Source organism: Nerophis ophidion, unplaced genomic scaffold (genome assembly GCF_033978795.1).
Source record: "Nerophis ophidion isolate RoL-2023_Sa unplaced genomic scaffold, RoL_Noph_v1.0 HiC_scaffold_35, whole genome shotgun sequence".
NCBI lineage: Eukaryota > Metazoa > Chordata > Actinopteri > Syngnathiformes > Syngnathidae > Nerophis > Nerophis ophidion.
In genome coordinates, this window is record NW_026906957.1 from 240355 (window position 1) to 260195 (window position 19841).

Sequence of the window (19841 nt, forward strand, 5' to 3'; positions counted from 1 at the left end):
ACCTTATAAAATTCGAAGTTCAGACTCATGTTCGGCAAGTTAATAATAATAATAACTGCTATAGCAGCCGCAACATTAATGCTGCCACAACGACGACTCTTGCGGACCTACTGCCCTCGGTAATGGCACCGTTCCCAAAGTATGTGGGCTCTATTGATAACCTCACTAACAACTTTAACAACGCCCTGCGCGAAACCATTGATAGTATAGCACCGCTGAAGTTAAAAAAGGCTCCAAAAAGGCGTACGCCATGGTTTACTGAAGAAACTAGAGCTCAGAAATTATTATGTAGAAAGCTGGAACGCAAATGGCGCACGACTAAACTTGAGGTGCACCATCAAGCATGGAGTGATAGTTTAATAACTTATAAACGCATGCTTACCTTAGCTAAAACTAATTATTACTCAAATCTCATCCGCATTAATAAAAACGATCCAAAATTTTTGTTTAGTACAGTAGCATCGCTAACCCAACAAGGGACTCCTTCCAGTAGCTCCACCCATTCGGCAGATGACTTTATGAAGTTCTTTAATAAGAAAATTGAACTTATTAGAAAGGAGATTAAAGACAATGCGTCCCAGCTACAACGGGGTTATAGTAACACAGATACGATTGTATATACGGCGGATACTGCAAATATCCAAAATAGTTTCTCTCGTTTTGATGAAATAACATTAGAAGGATTGTTACAACGTGTAAATGGAATAAAACAAACAACATGTTTACTTGACCCACTTCCTGGGAAACTTATCAAGGAGCTTTTTGTATTATTAGGTCCATCAGTGCTAAATATTATAAACTTATCACTTTCCTCGGGCACTGTTCCCGTTGCATTCAAAAAAGCGGTTATTCATCCACTCCTTAAAAGACCTAACCTCGATCCTGACCTCATGGTAAACTACCGACCGGTGTCTCACCTTCCCTTTATTTCGAAAATCCTCGAAAAAATTGTTGCAGAGCAGCTAAATGAGCACTTAGCGTTTAACAATCTATGTGAAACCTTTCAATCCGGTTTCAGGGCAAATCACTCGACGGAGACAGCCCTCGCAAAAATGACTAATGATCTATTGCTAACGATGGACTCTGATGCGTCATCTATGTTGCTGCTCCTCGATCTTAGCGCTGCTTTCGATACCGTCGATCATAATATTTTATTAGAGCGTATCAAAATACGAATTGGTATGTCAGACTCAGCCCTGTCATGGTTTAACTCTTATCTTACTGATAGAATGCAGTTCGTCTCCCATAACAATGTGACCTCGGACTATGTTAAGGTAACGTGTGGAGTTCCCCAGGGTTCGGTCCTTGGCCCTGTACTCTTCAGCATCTACATGCTGCCGCTAGGTGACGTCATACGCAAATACGGTATTAGCTTTCACTGTTATGCTGATGACACCCAACTTTACATGCCCCTAAAGCTGACCAACACGCCGGACTGTAGTCAGTTGGAAGCGTGTCTTAATGAAATTAAACAATGGATGTCCGCTAACTTTTTGCAACTTAATGCCAAAAAAACGGAAATGCTGATTATCGGTCCTGCTAGACACCGACCTCTATTTAATAATACAACTTTAACATTTGACAACCAAATAATAAAACAAGGTGACTCTGTAAAAAATCTGGGTATTATCTTCGACCCAACTCTCTCCTTTGAGTCACACATTAAAAGCGTTACTAAAACGGCCTTCTTTCATCTCCGTAATATCGCTAAAATTCGCTCCATTTTGTCCACTAAAGACGACGAGATCATTATCCATGCGTTTGTTACGTCTCGTCTCGATTACTGTAACGTATTATTTTCGGGTCTCCCCATGTCTAGCATTAAAAGATTACAGTTGGTACAAAATGCGGCTGCTAGACTTTTGACAAGAACAAGAAAGTTTGATCACATTACGCCTGTACTGTATATACCTTTATATACATATATACATACATATATACCTATACTGTATATACCTTTATATACATATATACATACATATATACCTATACTGGCTCACCTGCACTGGCTTCCTGTGCACTTAAGATGTGACTTTAAGGTTTTACTACTTACGCATAAAATACTACACGGTCTAGCTCCATCCTATCTTGCCGATTGTATTGTACCATATGTCCCGGCAAGAAATCTGCGTTCAAAAGACTCCGGCTTATTAGTGATTCCTAGAGCTCAAAAAAAGTCTGCGGGCTATAGAGCGTTTTCCGTTCGGGCTCCAGTACTCTGGAATGCCCTCCCGGTAACAGTTCGAGATGCTACCTCAGTAGAAGCATTTAAGTCTCACCTTAAAACTCATCTGTATACTCTAGCCTTTAAATAGACCTCCTTTTTAGACCAGTTGATCTGCCGCTTCTTTTCTTTCTCCTATGTCCCCCCCTCCCTTGTGGAGGGGGTCCGGTCCGATGACCATGGATGAAGTTCTGACTGTCCAGAGTCGAGACCCAGGATGGACCGCTCATCGGGACCCAGGATGGACCGCTCGCCTGTATCGGTTGGGGACATCTCTACGCTGCTGATCCGCTTGAGATGGTTTCCTGTGGACGGGACTCTCACTGCTGTCTTGGAGCCACTATGGATTGAACTTTCACAGTATCATGTTAGACCCGCTCGACATCCATTGCTTTCGGTCCCCTAGAGGGGGGGGGTTGCCCACATCTGAGGTCCTCTCCAAGGTTTCTCATAGTCAGCATTGTCACTGGCGTCCCACTGAATGTGAATTCTCCCTGCCCCCTGGGTGTGAGTTTTCCTTGCCCTTTTGTGGGTTCTTCCGAGGATGTTGTAGTCGTAATGATTTGTGCAGTCCTTTGAGACATTTGTGATTTGGGGCTATATAAATAAACATTGATTGATTGATTGATTTCTGCGGGTTGAGTTTGAGGTTTATTTCCTTCACATGTTCAAACACCTTTTTTAGGTTGGCGTCATGCTCCGCCACATCACGGCCTCCGATGATGATGTCATCGACAATGACTGAGCATGGATATCCAGCAAAGAGCTGATCCATTGTGCGCTGGAATACTTCGCTTGCTGAGTTAATGCGAAGGAATCTGTAACGTCCAAAAGGAGTACTGAATGTTGTCTTCATTGAGGACTTCTTGTCCAGGCGGATCTGCCAGAATGAATTTTTTGCATCTAGCACTGAAAACATTTGTGCTGCTACCTCCTCCACACTTCTCATGGGGTGTTGGGGCCGTTTTAGTGCTTCATTTAAAGGCCTACTGAAAGCCACTACTAGCCACCACGCAGTCTGATAGTTTATATATCAATGATGAAATATTAACATTGCAACACATGCCAATACGGCCTTTTTGGTTTAATAAATTGCAATTTTAAATTTCCCGGGAGTTTCGTCTTCGAAACGTTGTGTAATGATGACGTGTACGCAAGACGTCACAGGTTTTTAGGAAGTATGAGCGCTGCACACACACACAGCTAAAAGTCGTCTACTTTAACGGCATAATTATACAGTTTTTTTGGACATCTGTGTTGCTGAATCTTTTGCAATTTGTTCGATTAATATTGGAGAAGTCACAGTAGAAAGATGGAGTTGGGAAGCTTTAGCTTTTAGCCACACAAACACACAGTGATTCCTTGTTTAAAAATCCTGGAGGTGAAACTTTCCTATGGATCAGAGTGCGGTCAAGAGAACATGGATCCCGACCACACGTCAACCAGCAGGTTTCGGTGAGAAAATTGTGGTTAAAAAGTCAGTTCTTACCGGAGAAAAGCTGAGCTTGTGCCATCCATAGCTGCCGTCGACTCCCCTGAGACACTGCGCGTCAAGACGGTCGTGGAGACACCCTTCCGACTATCAGGTACTATTTAACTCACTAAAACACTAGCAACACAATAGAAAGATAAGGGATTTCCTAGAATTAACCTAGTAAATATGTCAAAAATCTTCGGAATCCGTCCCAATGCAATCAGGTTTTTTTTTTAAAACTTTTTTTAAATTATTTTTTTCTAGTCCGTCGCTAATAATATCCCCAAACACGAATCTTTCATCCTCGCTCAAATTAATGGGAAAATTGTCGTTTTCTCGGTCCGAATAGCACTTTTTGTTGGAGGCTCCCATTAAAAACAATGTGAAGATGTGAGGAGCCATCAAACATGTGACGTCATCGTCTGCGACTTCCGGCATTTCTCTTAGCACCGAAAGTTGCGAAATTTATCGTGGATGATCACTACTAAATCCTTTCAGCAAATATATGGCAATATCGCGAAATGATCAAGTATGACACATAGAATGGCCCTGCTGTCCCCGTTTAAATAAGAAAATCTCATTTCAGTAGGCCTTTAAATCTTTGGGGTCGATGCACAATCTGATTTCTGATTTGACTTTCTTGTGCGCAGCGACCATGGATGACACCCAAGCTGTTGGTTCGGTGACTGAAGTAATAACGTCTATGCTTTCCATGCGTTTAAGTTCAGCTTTCACACAGTCTTGCATCGCTACTGGGATGCGGTGGGCCGGCCTAACAACTGGCGGCACATTGGGGTCCACTGTCATTGTGTAAACAACTGGTAGTTCTCCGAGCTCTTCACTGAAAATATCTTGGTATTGTGTGAGGATCCGTGCGCTGAACTCTCCAGTGTTCTCTGTGGTGACATGGTGCACATCGGGACTCAACTCGACTAGCCCCGTACGCAGGCATGCACGGAAGCCCAACAGTGATGTCACATTCTATCCACTGTGAAAAATGGCAGTAAGTGGCGCTGTCCCTTTAAAAAGCATGTCAGTGTACCTTCACCTTGTGTCTCGATTTTGGCTCCTCCGTAAGCCACCAAATTTGTGCTTCTGTGTTGTTTGGCGAGTTTCACGCCGCTGTTTACTTTATTGAAAGTCTTCAGTGACATTACATTGCATTTAGCACCTGTATCCACTTTCATTTCGGTTGGCATGTCGTTTATGCACACTGTGACATATCCTTCATCTTGGTCTCTTTGTTGTGGATTTACAGAGTCAATGCAATTTTCTATTTCCAAGCCATCCACGTAGAATGTGTCATTTTCACTTTGGCTGTGTTGATCCACTGTCACATCATGCACAGACTGTCTATAGCACTTGTTTGTGGTAAACTTGGACTGACTCTGTGGCTTTGACTTGCAGCATTTTTTGTACAGATTTTGTTTCTTGCAGCTGTTTTCATGTTGTAATTCTCGAACACACCACCAGGGTGTGCACATCGAGGAGTCAGTTACTACCACCCTCTCATGCAGTGCGTATGTACAATTACTGTCCTGCTGAAGTCTTAATTAAAGCCAACTTATTCATGCAGCTCGGCACAGTTCTTCCTACGGGTAACCACAAACAACAACAAAACAGTCATTTCACCAAATGATCTACATTGTCCATTTAAAATTTTCAAAACAAAGACGTACAACTTATTTTCGTAAAAATATTCAAATATTTAACAATGTATTGAAACAACAGTAGCATAAGGAAAGAAAAAAAGAAACAAAATAAATATTACACTTATGATATTATTTTTGTTTTTGATGATCATTTGTTTTCATAATGTATTTTAGAATGTAGGAGGTTTTCATGTCCTCTTTAAATTTCAATTGGCATTACATATATTATATCTATACATCTATATCTGGCAGCACGGTGGAAGAGGGGTTAGTGCGTCTGTGTCACAATACGAAAGTCCTGAGTAGTCCGGGTTCAATCCCGGGCTCGGGATTTTTCTGTGTGGAGTTTGCATGTCCTCCCCGTGAATGCGTGGGTTCCCTCCAGGTACTCCGGCTTCCTCCCACTTCAGAAGACATGCACCTGGGGATAGGCCCCTCCCACCTCCAAAGACATGCACCTGGCGACAGGTTGATTGGCAACACTAAATTGGCCCTAGTGTGTGTGTGAGTGTGAGTGTGAATGTTGTCTGTCTATCTGTGTTGGTCCTGCGATAAGGTGGGGACTTGTCCAGGGTGTACGCCGCCTTCCGCCCAATTGTAGCTGAGATAGGCACCAGCACCCCCCCTCCCAGTCCCACCCCCCGCGACCCCAAAAGGGAATAAGCGGTAGAAAATGGAAAGAGAGATAGATCTATCTATCTATCTATCTATCTATCGATAGATGGATATAATATATATAATGCCACCCTCGGGCAGACGCCATAGGGTGCTAAAAGCTGGTACAAATTCACTAAAAATCAGCTTTTACCCAAGAGCCATAGTAGCACAATATGTCCTTCATGTCCTCATGTGTCATGTTTTTAATTTCTTTCAATTTTTTCGGACTGTAATAAGCAATAATGTTATATGCATGTGTGTATATATATTCATATGCATGCATGTATGCATCTGTGTGGATATATATACATATATAGATACATCTCTTATTTCTATCTACCTTTTTTTTGTACTATTTATATTACCATATTGTACATGCACCTTAGGGGGTCTGCTCCAATTTCGTTGTTCTTTGAACCTGTTCACTGCAATAATGACAATAAAACTCTATTCTATTCTATTCTATTCAAAGGAAATTTGAAAAGAACATGAAAACCTCCCACATTCTAAATTACATTATAAAAACGATTAACATCAAAAACAAAAATAATATCATTAATGTAATATTAATTTTGTTTCTTTTTTGTCATTCCTTATGCTACTGTTGTTTGAATATATTTTTAAATATTGAAATTTTTTTACGGAAATAAGTTGTAGGTCTTTACTATGAAAATTTGAAATGGACAATTTTACTTTTATTTTCATAATAAGTAAATAGTATATAATAAAATATTTTTACCGGTGGCGGAAAGCTGGTTTTACTTATTTCTCTCGCGAGATTTGGAAAATAGCAGCTTACTTATTTCTCTCGCGAGATCTGACAACACTGCGCGCGAACCAAACACGGCGAGGATAAAGCAAGATGGCGTCTGACGGTGAAGACGTTATTGCAGTCGTCACAGTTCAGTGTTCTTAATCTGTGCCTCCATGTGCACATATATGTCCTTTATTAGACTCTAGTAAATAGAGTAAACATCGTTAATAACTGTTTGCATCCGGTCATATTAGTCTGAGCGCACTTTGATGCTTCTCGAGCTAGCTTAGCTTGCCAGTTAGCTTAGCTTGTTAGCTGCTAACAAAGAGAGGCGGAAGTGATCAAAACACATCACTAAGTAAAGATCAAGTGTGAGTGTAAAGTGTTGTGATTGTGTGAAAATGTGCCAAAGAACGACAGCAGAGTACGAGGAGGAACTTTGTCCAACAAAAGAGGAGAAGGAGCGACAACATGAAAAACATCAAGTTGTGTTACACAGAACAGGTTTGTTTACTTCTTACTCTCACATCTTTACTAACTTTATATTTCATTATTAACACTATTCCTAAATAGATTGTCTGTAGGAAGATGAATTGTTATGTGAGGATGATGCACTAATTGTTTTATCCATCCATGGGACGGCGTGGCGCAGTGGAAGAGTGGCCGTGCGCAACCCGAGGGTCGCTGGTTCAAATCCCACCTAGAACCAACCTCGTCACGTCCGTTGTGTCCTGAGCAAGACACTTCACCCTTGCTCCTGATGGGTGCTGGTTGGCGCCTTGCATGGCAGCTCCCTCCATCAGTGTGTGAATGTGTGTGTGAATGGGTAAATGTGGAAGTAGTGTCAAAGCGCTTTGAGTACCTTGAAGGTAGAAAAGCGCTATACAAGTACAACCCATTTATCATTTATCCATCCATTTTCTACCGCTTATTCCCTTTTGGGGTCGCTGGGGGCGCAGGCGCCTATCTCAGCTACAATCGGGCGGAAGGCGGGGTACACCCTGGACAAGTCGCCACCTCATCGCAGAGCCAACACAGATAGACGAACAACATTAACACTCACATTCACACACTAGGGCCTATTTAGTGTTGCCAATCAACCTATCCCCAGGTGCATGTTTTTGGAAGTGGGAGGAAGCCGGAGTACCCGGAGGGAACCCACGCATTCACGGGGAGAACATGCAAACTCCACACAGAAAGATCACAAGCCTGGATTTGAACCCAGGACTGCAGGAACTTGGTATTGTGAGGCAGACGCACTAACCCCTCTGCCACCGTGAATTGTTTTATGTTCTTCATAAAAACGAGACAGTGTCAGACACACAATATTTATGAGAGTTTGATGTTTGTAACAATGTGTATCAACAAGTTTACACAAAACTCACACAGTCACCGGGGGAATATTCCAGAGAGCAGGTTAAGTGCAAAGTCCTGAGTATGTAAAGCTCGAGAGTTTTACCTCCAAAAATAAGAGAGGTAAGACAAAGTCAGAGTCAGTTACCATGGTGACTGACGCTGTAAACCTAGCCTGATAGCTGGCAGGTTTGACAAGTTATATATGTGTGTAAAAGCATACTGACCTGTTATTTCCTTCATGTCGGTGCACCCTCCCTGAGATCGGTAGGTTGTGAGTTCAAACCCCAACCCAGTCATACCAAATACTATAAAAATGGGACCCATTACTTCTCTGCCTTGCACTCAGCATCAAGGGTTGTAATTGGAGTTTAATCACCATAAAAGTTATTCCCGGGCATGGCCACCGCTGCTGCTCACTGCTCCCCTCACCTCCCAGGGTGTGATCAAGGGTGATGGGCCAAATGCAGGAAATAATCTCCCCACACCTAGTGTGTGTATGACAATCATTGGTACTTTGACTTTTTAATGTGGCTGTGATTGGCAAAAAAACAAAGCCTGCTCTAAAGATAACATTTTGATCTCATACCATCTCAAACCAATTGACTGTTCATTATTAAGTGAAATGTTTTATAGTCGCTTAAATTTGTCTTTAACCAAGCAACACTGTTTTATTCAGTTACTCAACTAATCGGAAAAATTCCAGTAGAACACTTGATTAATAAAATTTTCAATAGCCACAGCCCTATATTTCATGTACAATTTAATATTCAGCATGTAGGAGTTAAAATGTGTTTTGTTTGTGTCCTGTAGACATCCATCAGCTGATTGGACACCAAGAAGAATGTCTCCCTCATCTGCAGGGGGACAGTTTCACTTTAGAGTATCCACAGCCCTCACATTTTAAAGGGAACAAGGAGGATCCACAGCCCTCTTATTTTAATGCGGAAGGGGAGGGAGAGTGTCCTGTAGGGCAGGAGGAGGCTGATGTCGGCAAGTTTCCACTGACTGTTGTCTCTGTGAAGACTGAAGAGCATGAAGACAAACCACCTGAGTCCTCACAGCTTCATCACAGTCCAAGTAAGCACAACATCCACATATCATCTAATACAATGTTTGTGACACATGTTCATCCGGGGGACACATTTATCACTAAAGATGGAGATAAACTTGCTTTTTAACACCACCATTTAAAAATGAATGCTCATCAATCATCAACAGTGTAATTGCTGGGGTGTAACCATGTGACCTAGAGGCCGTCCTCCTTACCTCACGTGGTCAAATGAAGGCAAACATTCAATATGGCTACTGTTTATTTACCTTTAGCAGCACATATGTCAGCATATTTCAAAGGTTTAGTGGTGAAGATAAGAGATGTACACCAAGTACCATTTTTTTAGTACTGGTTCCTAATTATGTTGTCCATGAGGACCGTGAAGATTCTGGACTAACGGCACAACTATTTGTATTTTTAATTCCAGCTGACTGACATAACTATGATACATTTTCACATTGAGTTCAGCTGCCGCTGCTACACATTACAATCAGCTTTGAATGATGACAAATAAGGAAGCAACCAAAGTTTGATGTGTGTGTTATTGAGAAGAAGATGACATAACTGCATTTCACCTTGCACTGCACACATAGTTGACTTCTTTTAATTTTCCTGAAGGAATCAATGAAGTACTATCTATCTATCTATTTAAGACTTCAAATAAACAGCTGCTGATAAAAGACTTCCCTGCTTTAAAATGTTACAGAACATCATGTTGGAGGTGTTCAACCTCTTGTGCTAATAGAAATGCTATTTAAAATGCCTTTTTTACAGGTTTTTATTTCCACAAATGACATGTAGTACCGACAAGAGTACTGATAAATACTGGTATCGATAAGGAATATTTATTAGGGTATCATATCCATGAATCTATAAATTTACATCCCTACTGAAGATACAAGCCAGATATCTTAAAAAAATAAAATCATTTTTTATTTGGATTTAGTTACTACTCCGCTGTCCAACAATGTCTCAACACCGTTGAGAGATGAATTAATGTAGTTTATTTTTACTAATTAGCTATGTTTTGTTGATGTTAAACATCAGAATCAGACACATTTTTATTAACCCCCGAGGGGAAATTAAAATGTTCAGCAGAATCCCATTCAAGGTCAGACAAACATTCTAGGGAGACAGAACAGGATCGCTGACGGGTCTGCCAACTTGCGGCGCCCCTTGCAAAAAAGTTGAGATACATACAGGTAAAAAAGTGGGGGCAATGAGAGAAAAAAAAAAAAATCGGTCCAAGCCTGGGCCCCTGGAGAGGGGGTCCAGACTGAGGCCAAGGGAAGAAAACAACTCATTGCCATAGCACACATTCCTCTTTCATGTGTGTAAGAGGGAAACATCAAAGAGGACAAAGGACATTAAAAGAGCAGAGCCGATGCAACCAGCCACTTCTACATACAGCTATGAATAAAAAGTAAAAGAAACATATACACTGTGGTGGCTTTTGCGGTGTCCCACGCCATCGTCTGCTGGGGTGAAGGGAGCTTGGCCAGAGACGGGAGCAGACCCAACAAAGCAACCAAGAGAGCCGACTCCACTCTTGGCCGCCAAACCAAGTCTCGGCCAGTGTCCAGTCCGCATGGATGAGTGAGGATATGTCCAAAGAGACCGAGGTGTCCGATACCTGCTCATTCAGCCAAGACACTGTGAAGCTTTTCCGTCCCGGCGCTCAGTGCTAGCTCCGCAGTCCTGTCTCTTCATCTGCATCTCCTCCAGTCTCTCCAAACGGACTCTGGTGTGGCAGAAACCCAGCAGCTGGTCTCCATGGCCAAAAGGCTCTCGGGAGGCAGATCCAGAAGTTCACAAAAAAGCACCGCAGAAGTCACGAAAGTGCCACCCCTTGTCACACAGTCCCAAAAGGTCCGGACCAAAAGGCAAAAAAAAATAATAATAATAATACATATATATATATATATATATATATATATGTATATATATATAAACATGAAAAGAAGAGGGAAACACAAAAGGATGACACAAGAGCACAGAGTTCCTGCCAACAGCAGCCACTACAGGGTCGCCATCTTGGGGGGGGGAATTGCAGCATACCAGCTACAACAACACACAAATCGTAAAAGTTTCCTAAAGGAAAATGTTCATATTTAAATAAGTAGAGTAAATAAATCATAAACAGGATTTTACAGTTTAAATGCAAATGTTGATGCTCCTCTTAGACACTGTTCTTTGTTCTCTTTCGGGTGTACAAGCAGCTGTCTTGTTTGTATGTAAGTGTTTTACTGCTGTGTTTATTTTTTTCATGAGTTTTTGTATTGCTTCGCTGATGTACCGTATGGTTTTGACATCTTGAAAGTCAACGTGGGGACTGATGAGATCCTCAGAGACAGAACAGCGGCAAACAGCTTCCCGCCAAGAAAAAGAAGAGGGCCAAGAAAAAAGTGTCGGCCGCCAAGTCCGCCGCCAAGGGCAAGAAGAGCGACGCCCAAGCAGGACGCTCCTCGTCCAGCCCCAAGAAGTCCAGAGCGGGGAGCAAGTCCAAGGCCATCGTCATGGACTCCAGCACAGACGACGAGAAGCATGACGAGGAAGAGAAGTTGACGGCGAGGGACAAGTGGTCGGAAAAAGAGGAAGAGTCGTCGGAAAAAGAGTTGAAAACTTACCTGCAGGACTAAGTGTGCACTTGGATCTTCAATCCGCCAAACTCTTCCCACATGGGAGGAGTGTGGGAAAGACTAATTGGCATCACTCGCCGTATCCTGGATGCATTGCTCCTTAAGGAGGGAGGCTCTCACCTTTCTCATGAGGTGCTCACCACTCTCATGGCTGAGGTCATGGCAATTATAAACGCAAGACCTCTCATTCCAGTTTCAACTAAACCAGAGATGCCAGCAATACTAACACCTGCAACCTTGCTGACACTGAAGAGAGACGTCATATCTGCACCGCCAGGAGACTTCAACGTGAAAGACATCCACTCACAACAATGGCGGCAAGTCCAATCTCTCTCTGATAGATCCGGGAAGCGATGGAAACAAGAATACCTGTCAACCATACAAACTAGGAGAAAATGGTATGCAGAAAGGCCTAACCTGCAAATTGGAGACCTAGTACTACTGAAAGACGGCCAGGTGAGAAGAAATGAATGGCCCACTAAACTCATCGTCAAGTCTATCAACAGCCATGACAGCAAAGTAAGAAAAGTAGATGTTAAGATCATCCGACAAGGTACTCCAATAATCTACACTAGACCTGTTTCAGAGGTTGTGTTGCTCCTTCGTAAAGAGACTGTATAGTGGTATAAAACATTATACCAAGCGGGGAGTGTTATGCCCGTTTGATTGTGGACTATTACTGACACCTTGTGGCGATGGGAAATGCTGCGCGTCATTAGTTTGGGCACTTCCGGTTTACTTTGGGCACTTCCGGTTTACGATGTTTGTCTAGTTCATAAACAATAAGAAGTAGTCGAGTTGTGTTAACTCTTACAAGCCTTGGAAAAGATAAGTCTGTAAGTAAACTGTTTAACTTGTTTATGTAACTCAATACTAAGGTGGAAAGTTGCTAAGTTTGATAGTAAGATGTGTATTGAAAAACGATTTTTGGGCACTAATTTAATGAATGTTTGAGGATTTAAAATGGCTGCTGGTCGCATATTTCCACCATCGAAATAGTTTCAACACTCAGCAGTATTTGTTTGGCGATAATGCTGTATATTTGTGTGAAGCTAATGTTTAGATATTGTGTATAACATTTCAGTATGTTAATTGAATCATATAGCTTATACATTGTCATTGTGTGTATTTCAGTTTTACAATAATAAAAAATAAAAGTTAATAAATAAAAAGAAAAGTTCTTCTTCAATTTCGTTTTCGCTATCTGCCTCCATACTCCAACCATCCCTTTCAATACATGCGTAATCTGTTGAATCGCTTAAGCCGCTGAAATCCGAGGCTGAATCCGAGCTAATGTCGCTATATCTTGCTGTGGTAACCGCCATGTTGTTTGTATTGGCATCGCTATGTGACGTCACAGGGAAATGAACAGTGGCTTCGCACATAGCCAAAATCAAGCACTTTAAAGCTTTTTTTAGGGATATTCCAGGACGGGTAAAATTTTGAAAAAAACTTCGAAAAATAAAATAAGCCACTGGGAACTGTTTTTTATTGGTTTTAACCCTTCTGAAATTGTGATAATGTTCCCCTTTAAGAAAGTCAGTGATTTCACTATAAAAGTGGGTGACATTGTTATCACCAGCAAAGATGAGATCACCTACCTAGGTTCCATTCTAGAAGCTAATCTTTCCTGTGATAAAATGGCAACCAAGGTCATCAAAAAGGTCAACCAAAGAACGAGATTCCTCTACAGAATCTCCTCTCTGGTCAACAAAAGCACCTTGAGGATTCTAGCGGGAACTCTCATTCAACGCTTCTTCGATTACGCTTGCACCTCCTGGTACCTTAGCACCTCCAAAACCCTCAAATCTAGACTCCAAACATCCCAGAATAAGCTAGTCCGGTTACTTTTAGACCTCCACCCCAGATCACACCTCACTCCAACCCACTTCTCCAAAGTGGGCTGGCTCAGGGTGGAGGACAGAGTAAAACAACTTGCACTGAGCCTAGTCTATAAAATCCGCTACACCTCCCTGATACCGAAGTACATGTCCAACTACTTCCTGACCGCCATAACCACAACACCAGGGGGAGCTCCACAAACCACGTTAAACCCAGATTCCGATCTAACAAAGGTCTTAACTCATTATCCTTCTATGCCACATAAATGTGGAATGCACTCCCAACAGGTGTAAAAGTAAGTGCATCTCTATATTCCTTCAAAACCGCTCTAACACAACACCTCCAGGCAACTTCAACCCTTTACTAATACCCTCCTCCATTTACATCCCATCTTCCCGGATTATAAATAACCTAATGTAAATAATCAAATGTTCTTCTAATGTGTATACTTGTTCTTATGCTATCTGAACTCACTATGTTCTCTGCTGGCTGTACATATCCTACTGTAAGACCTACACTGTTTCAATGTCCACATTTCTCTGTTGATGCAATTGTTGATGACTGAAGTACTGATATCAACCAAAGCTCCTCATCCCACCCCCAGATTGTAAATAATGTAAATAATTCAATGTATATACTATGATGATTAACATGTGTGATGACTGTATTATGCTGATAGTATATATTTGTACCATGAATTGATTAACGTGGACCCTGACTAAACAAGTTGAAAAACTTAATGGTGATGTTACCATTTAGTGGTCAATTGTACGGAATATGTACTGAACTGTGCAATCTACTAATACAAGTATAAATCAATCAAGCAATCAAATTCAGAAAATAAAGACTTATACTGTGATTGAAAACAAATGTATTTAAGGAGTGTAAGATTGTCATGTATGTCCCCTGTGGACGACTGAGGAAGTGCCTGCTCTAAAAAAAATTCTTAATCCCCACTATGTTCTGGGGACGTAAGAGGGCTGACGTCACCAGATCAGATTTCTTCTATTGACTCCGGGGGAGTCAATAGAAGAAAAACAAAAAGGATTACCAGGCGTGTATGGTGAGTCCTGGACGAGTTGAAAGTGGCTGTGTCTGTGAAGGGGTGATGGTGGAGTTAGCTAGGCGATGCCCTTCGCCGCGGCTTCCGCCTCTGCCGACGCGTGCGAGGGGGTGGGGTGAGACGGGGCGTTGCCGGACCTAGTGGAGTCAAGCGGGACTTGGAGACCTCCAAGCCCCAAGATCATCTCGACATCCGGCGCGCCGCGGAATGTCCCAGCCTGCATCGCTTGGGCTAACCTCCACGTTATCCTGTCGAATTCTTCGACTTCCGCTGCGAGAGAAGCTTCATTAACTCGGACTTTACTGTGACATCTTGCTGGCATCGTGGTGAAAAGTTGTTCTCTCGTGGGTGCAGTGGAGGATGGAACACAGCGTGAGGATAAGGATAATGATTTGTTATACACTACAAAAACAATTTTTGAACAAAAAACACTTGCATTAGGCACTAAAGACAAAACAAACAGAACTAACGTGGAAGATAAAAGGAACAAAAAGCGCTAGTATATAAACTACGGACAAGCAAACAAACAAAATAGCATGGAAACTAATCGTATAACAAAAAGTCTTTTACCACAATCGGGAAATGCGACATCATTCCTTTTTGTGTAGCAAACTAAAGTCCGAGAACAAAAGGCAAACAAAGACAGGCATATATAGGGGCAGAAATAATCAACAGTCCGGGGTCTTGTTGTCGTATTTTACGCTTCATAATGCGTCACACATTTTCGATGGGAGACATGTCTGGACTGCAGCCGGGCCAGGAAAGTACCCGCACTCTTTTACTACGAAGCCACGCTGTTGTAACACGTGGCTTGGCATTGTTTTGCTGAAATAAGCAGAGGCGTCCATGATAATGTTGCTTGGATGACAACATATGTTGCTCCAAAACCTGAATGGACCATTCAGCATTAATGGTGCCTTCACAGATGTGTAAGTTACCCATGCCTTGGGCACTAATACACCCCCATACCATCACACATGCTAGCTTTTGAACTGTGCGCCTAGAACAATCCGGATGGTTATTTTCCTCTTTGTTCCGGAGGACACCATATCCACAGTTTCCAAATATAATGTAAAATGTGGACTCGTCAGACCACAGAACACTTTTCCACTTTGCATCAGTCCAACTTAGATGAGCTCGGGCCCAGCCAAGCCGGCGGCGTTCCTGTGTAGTTGATAAATGGTTTTCGCTTTGCATAGTAGAGTTTTAACTTGCACTTACAGATGTAGCGACCAACTGTAGTTACTGACAGTGGTTTTATGAAGCGTTCCTGAGCCCGTGTGGTGATATCCTTTACACACTGACGTCAGTTTTTGATGCAGTACCACCTGAGGGATCAAAGGTCTGTAATATCATCGCTTACGTGCAGTGATTTCTCCAGATTCTCTGAACCTTTTGACGATTTTACGGACCGTAGATGGTAAAATCCCTAAATTCCTTTCAATAGCTCGTTGAGAAATGTTGTTCTGAAACTGTTCAACAATTTCCTTACAAATTGGTGACCCTCGCCCCATCCTTGTTTGTGAATTACTTAGCATGTCATGGAAGCTGCTTTTATACCCAATCATGGCACCCACCTGTTCCCAATTAGCCTGCACACCTGTGGGATGTTCCAAATAAGTGTTTGATGAGCATTCCTCAACTTTATCAGTATCCATTACCACCTTTCCCAACTTCTTTGTTACGTGTTGCTGGCATCAAATTCCAAAGTTAATGATTATTTGCAAAAAAAAAAATGTTTATCAGTTTGAACATCAAATATGTTGTCTTTGTAGCATATTCAACTGAATATGGCTTGAAAATAATTTGCAAATCATTGTATTCTGTTTATATTTACATCTAACACAATTTCCCAACTCATATGGAAACAGGGTTTGTAGAATTAGCTTTCATTATCTTAGAGGTGAGAAAACAGTTCAGTATGTCAATATAGCAGCATAAGCTAGTTACTTCTGTGATCAATGCGCCGCTAAAAGTAGGTCCTTAATATTAGCGCTTATAATAACAATATCATTAATACTTTGTTAATATTCAGGTCACAAAATGTAAAATGAGTATTGTTGGCAATTTTTTGGGATGGTTATTTGGAGGACTTTGTGGGTCTAACAGAGGAGCTCCCATTGACTCCAATGTTAGCTGATTTTTTGCTCATGATTATTTAATAATTCAAATTCATAAAAGTTTGAAACAAATGTCTTACATAAGGATTGTGAATGATAGGTGACATTTTAAAAAAGTGCAGTTTCCTTTGAATTTGTCAGATAAGTAAACAGTTCTTCAAATTAAATATGTAAAACAATTGAGGTTGTTTATAGATATTATCCACTATGAAGTTACAGTCAAACGAAGCACACAAGGGAAAGTAAATCAATAAATAAATGAATAAATGGGTTTTACTTGTATAGCGCTTTTCTACCTTCAAGGTACTCAAAGCGCTTTGACTCTACTTCCACATTTACCCATTCACACACACATTCACACACTGATGGAGGGAGCTGCCATGCAAGGCGCCAACCAGCACCCATCAGGAGCAAGGGTGAAGTGTCTTGCTCAGGACACAACGGACGTGACGAGGTTGGTTCTAGGTGGGATTTGAACCAGTGACCCTCGGGTTGCGCACGGCCACTCTCCCACTGCGCCACGCCGTCCCTAAAAGTACATTCATATACACATAATGTACACACGTGTAAGAATCATGTTAACCACCAAAATATTGGCTCGTTCTCCTAAAGCCAATATCGAGTATCCTTTGGTGAGCTGACCGTATCGTCACACCCTTAGTTGAAAACACACCATCCCCATGACATGACACTTCCACGAGATGTAGAACAGTAGTACAACATTTTAAACATACACACACATCTGAAGAATATTAAAATTAAATATATTTGGTGGGCCAAACAAAATGACTCGACGAACCAATGTTTGGTATGGGCGATATGACCTCAAATCTATATCCTAACAACAATATGTCACAATATATAATTTGATATATGATTGAGAATAGAATAATTTCAAAATAGGTACACAAGCTCCTAATTTGGCAGCTGACATATGCAGTAACATATTGTTCGTTTCTAATAGTATTATTTTGTCAAAACAGTTATTATTAATGTACTTGTTTATTTACTGTTAATATCTGGTTACTTTATTTGAGAAAATAATACTGGAAATGTAATATTTTACTGCATATTTCAGCAACTAAATTAGGAGCCTGTGTAGCCTGTTTTAAAATGGTTCTATCAGTAATTCTAAATGAAATACTGTATCGCAAAATCAATTTTAAACCATATCGTTCATCCATAGTAAAAAGTCCTGTCCTGGTTTTTGTTTCTTTTCCTGTGAATAATGTTGTAAAGAGCAGCGTGTTTGTGCGTCACTGAGATTTCAAGACAGTTCATACGATAACTTGTTTTTCCTAAGTGCATGTAAAAGTACTGAATGCATTGTGTGACTGAGCAGAGATGCTGTGTTTGTCTTGCAGATGTCTGTGAAGAACATCTTCACCCTGAGCAACAGAAGTGGAGCTTCAGGATGCGGACAGAGGAGCCACAGCCCTCCCACATTAAGAAGGAAGAGGAATACCCACTGATACCCCATTTTAAAAAGGAAGAGGAGGACCCACTGACACCCCATTTTAAAAAGGAAGTGGTGGATCCACTGACTCCTCACTCTAAGGAGGAAGAGGAGGACCAAGAGGCGCCGCACATTAAAGAGGAAGAGGAGGAAGAGGGCATCAGTCAGCCTAAATGGTTGGAGGAGTTCCCAGTGACTGGTGTCCCTGTGAAGAGTGAAGGTGATGAGGTGAAAGGTGAAAGTGAGGAGAGGGGAGGGGGGGAGCCTCCAAGCAGCAGCTCAACACAACACATGACAACAGAAGCTGATGGAGACCACTGTGGAGGATCACAAGCAGACAAGCTCTTAGCTCCACTATCAGATAGTGAGGACACAACGTCACACTCTCCTGACACTGATGATGAAGACTCTAAAGATGATAAGACATGTCACACTGACAACACTCACTTCACATCTTCTCTCTGTCACAAAACTTTTAAATACCATTGTCGTCTGAAAAGACACATGAGAACACACACTGGAGAAAAACCTTTTTCTTGCTCAGAATGTGGTAAAGGTTTTACACGAAGTCAACATTTGAAAGTACACATGAGAACACACACTGGAGAAAGACCTTTTTTATGTTCAATCTGTGGGAAAGTTTTTATTCAAAGGTACTATTTAAAATCACACATGAGTACACACACTGGAGGAAAACATTGTTCCTGCTCAGAATGTGGTAAAAATTATACTCAAAGCCATAATTTGAAAACACACATGAGAATAGACACTGGAGAAAAACCTTTTTCATGTTCAATCTGTGGTAAAAATTTTACTCGAAGGCAACATTTTAAAACACACATGACAATACACACTGGAGAAAAACCTTTTTCATGTTCAATTTGTGTCAAAAATTTTACTCAAAGGCAATCTTTGAAAGTACATATGAGATTACACAATGGAGAAAAAAAATGTTTCCTGCTCAGACTGTGGTAAAAGTATCGTACTAAATCAAAGTTTAAAAGTACATATGAGAACACACACTGGAGTAAAACGTTTTTCATGTTCAATCTGTGGTAAAAATTTTACTGGAAGGCAAAATTTTAAAACACACATGACAATACACACTGGAGAAAAAACCTTTTTCATGTTCAATTTGTGTTAAAAATTTTACTCAAAGGCAATCTTTGAAAGTACATATGAGATTACCACTGGAGAAAATAAAATTTCCTGCTCAGAATGTGGTAAAAGTTTTGTAATAAATCAAGGTTTAAAAGTACATTTGAGAACACACACTGGAGAAAAACCTTTTTCATGTTCAATCTGCGGTAAAGATTGTACTCAAAAGAAGCATTTCAAAGCACACATGACACTACACACTGGAGAAAAACCTTTTTCATGTTCAATCTTTGGTAAAAAATCTATTCGAAGGCAACATTTAAAAACACACATGAGAATACACACTGGAGAAAAACCTTGTTCCTTCTCATAATGTGGTAAAAGTTTTGTCATAAGACAAAGTTTAAAAGTAAAAATGAGAACACACGCTGGTGAAAAACCTTTCATATGTTCAG

General features: G+C 41.2%; 2 protein-coding genes across 2 annotated transcripts in view; one reads left to right on the top strand and one right to left on the bottom strand.

Moving 5' to 3' along the window:
* LOC133546642 (gastrula zinc finger protein XlCGF8.2DB-like) overlaps window positions 1-19507 on the top strand; it is a 244536-nt gene extending 225029 nt beyond the window's left edge. The window contains exon 2 of the mRNA XM_061892439.1: window positions 18197-19507. Coding sequence (XP_061748423.1) covers window positions 18247-19263 — 1017 coding nt within the window. The 5' untranslated portion in view covers window positions 18197-18246 and the 3' untranslated portion in view covers window positions 19264-19507. The remainder of the gene's footprint in view (window positions 1-18196) is intronic.
* LOC133546637 (gastrula zinc finger protein XlCGF57.1-like) overlaps window positions 1-19841 on the bottom strand; it is a 147072-nt gene that overhangs the window by 59054 nt on the left and 68177 nt on the right. The gene's annotated exons all lie outside the window — the stretch shown is intronic.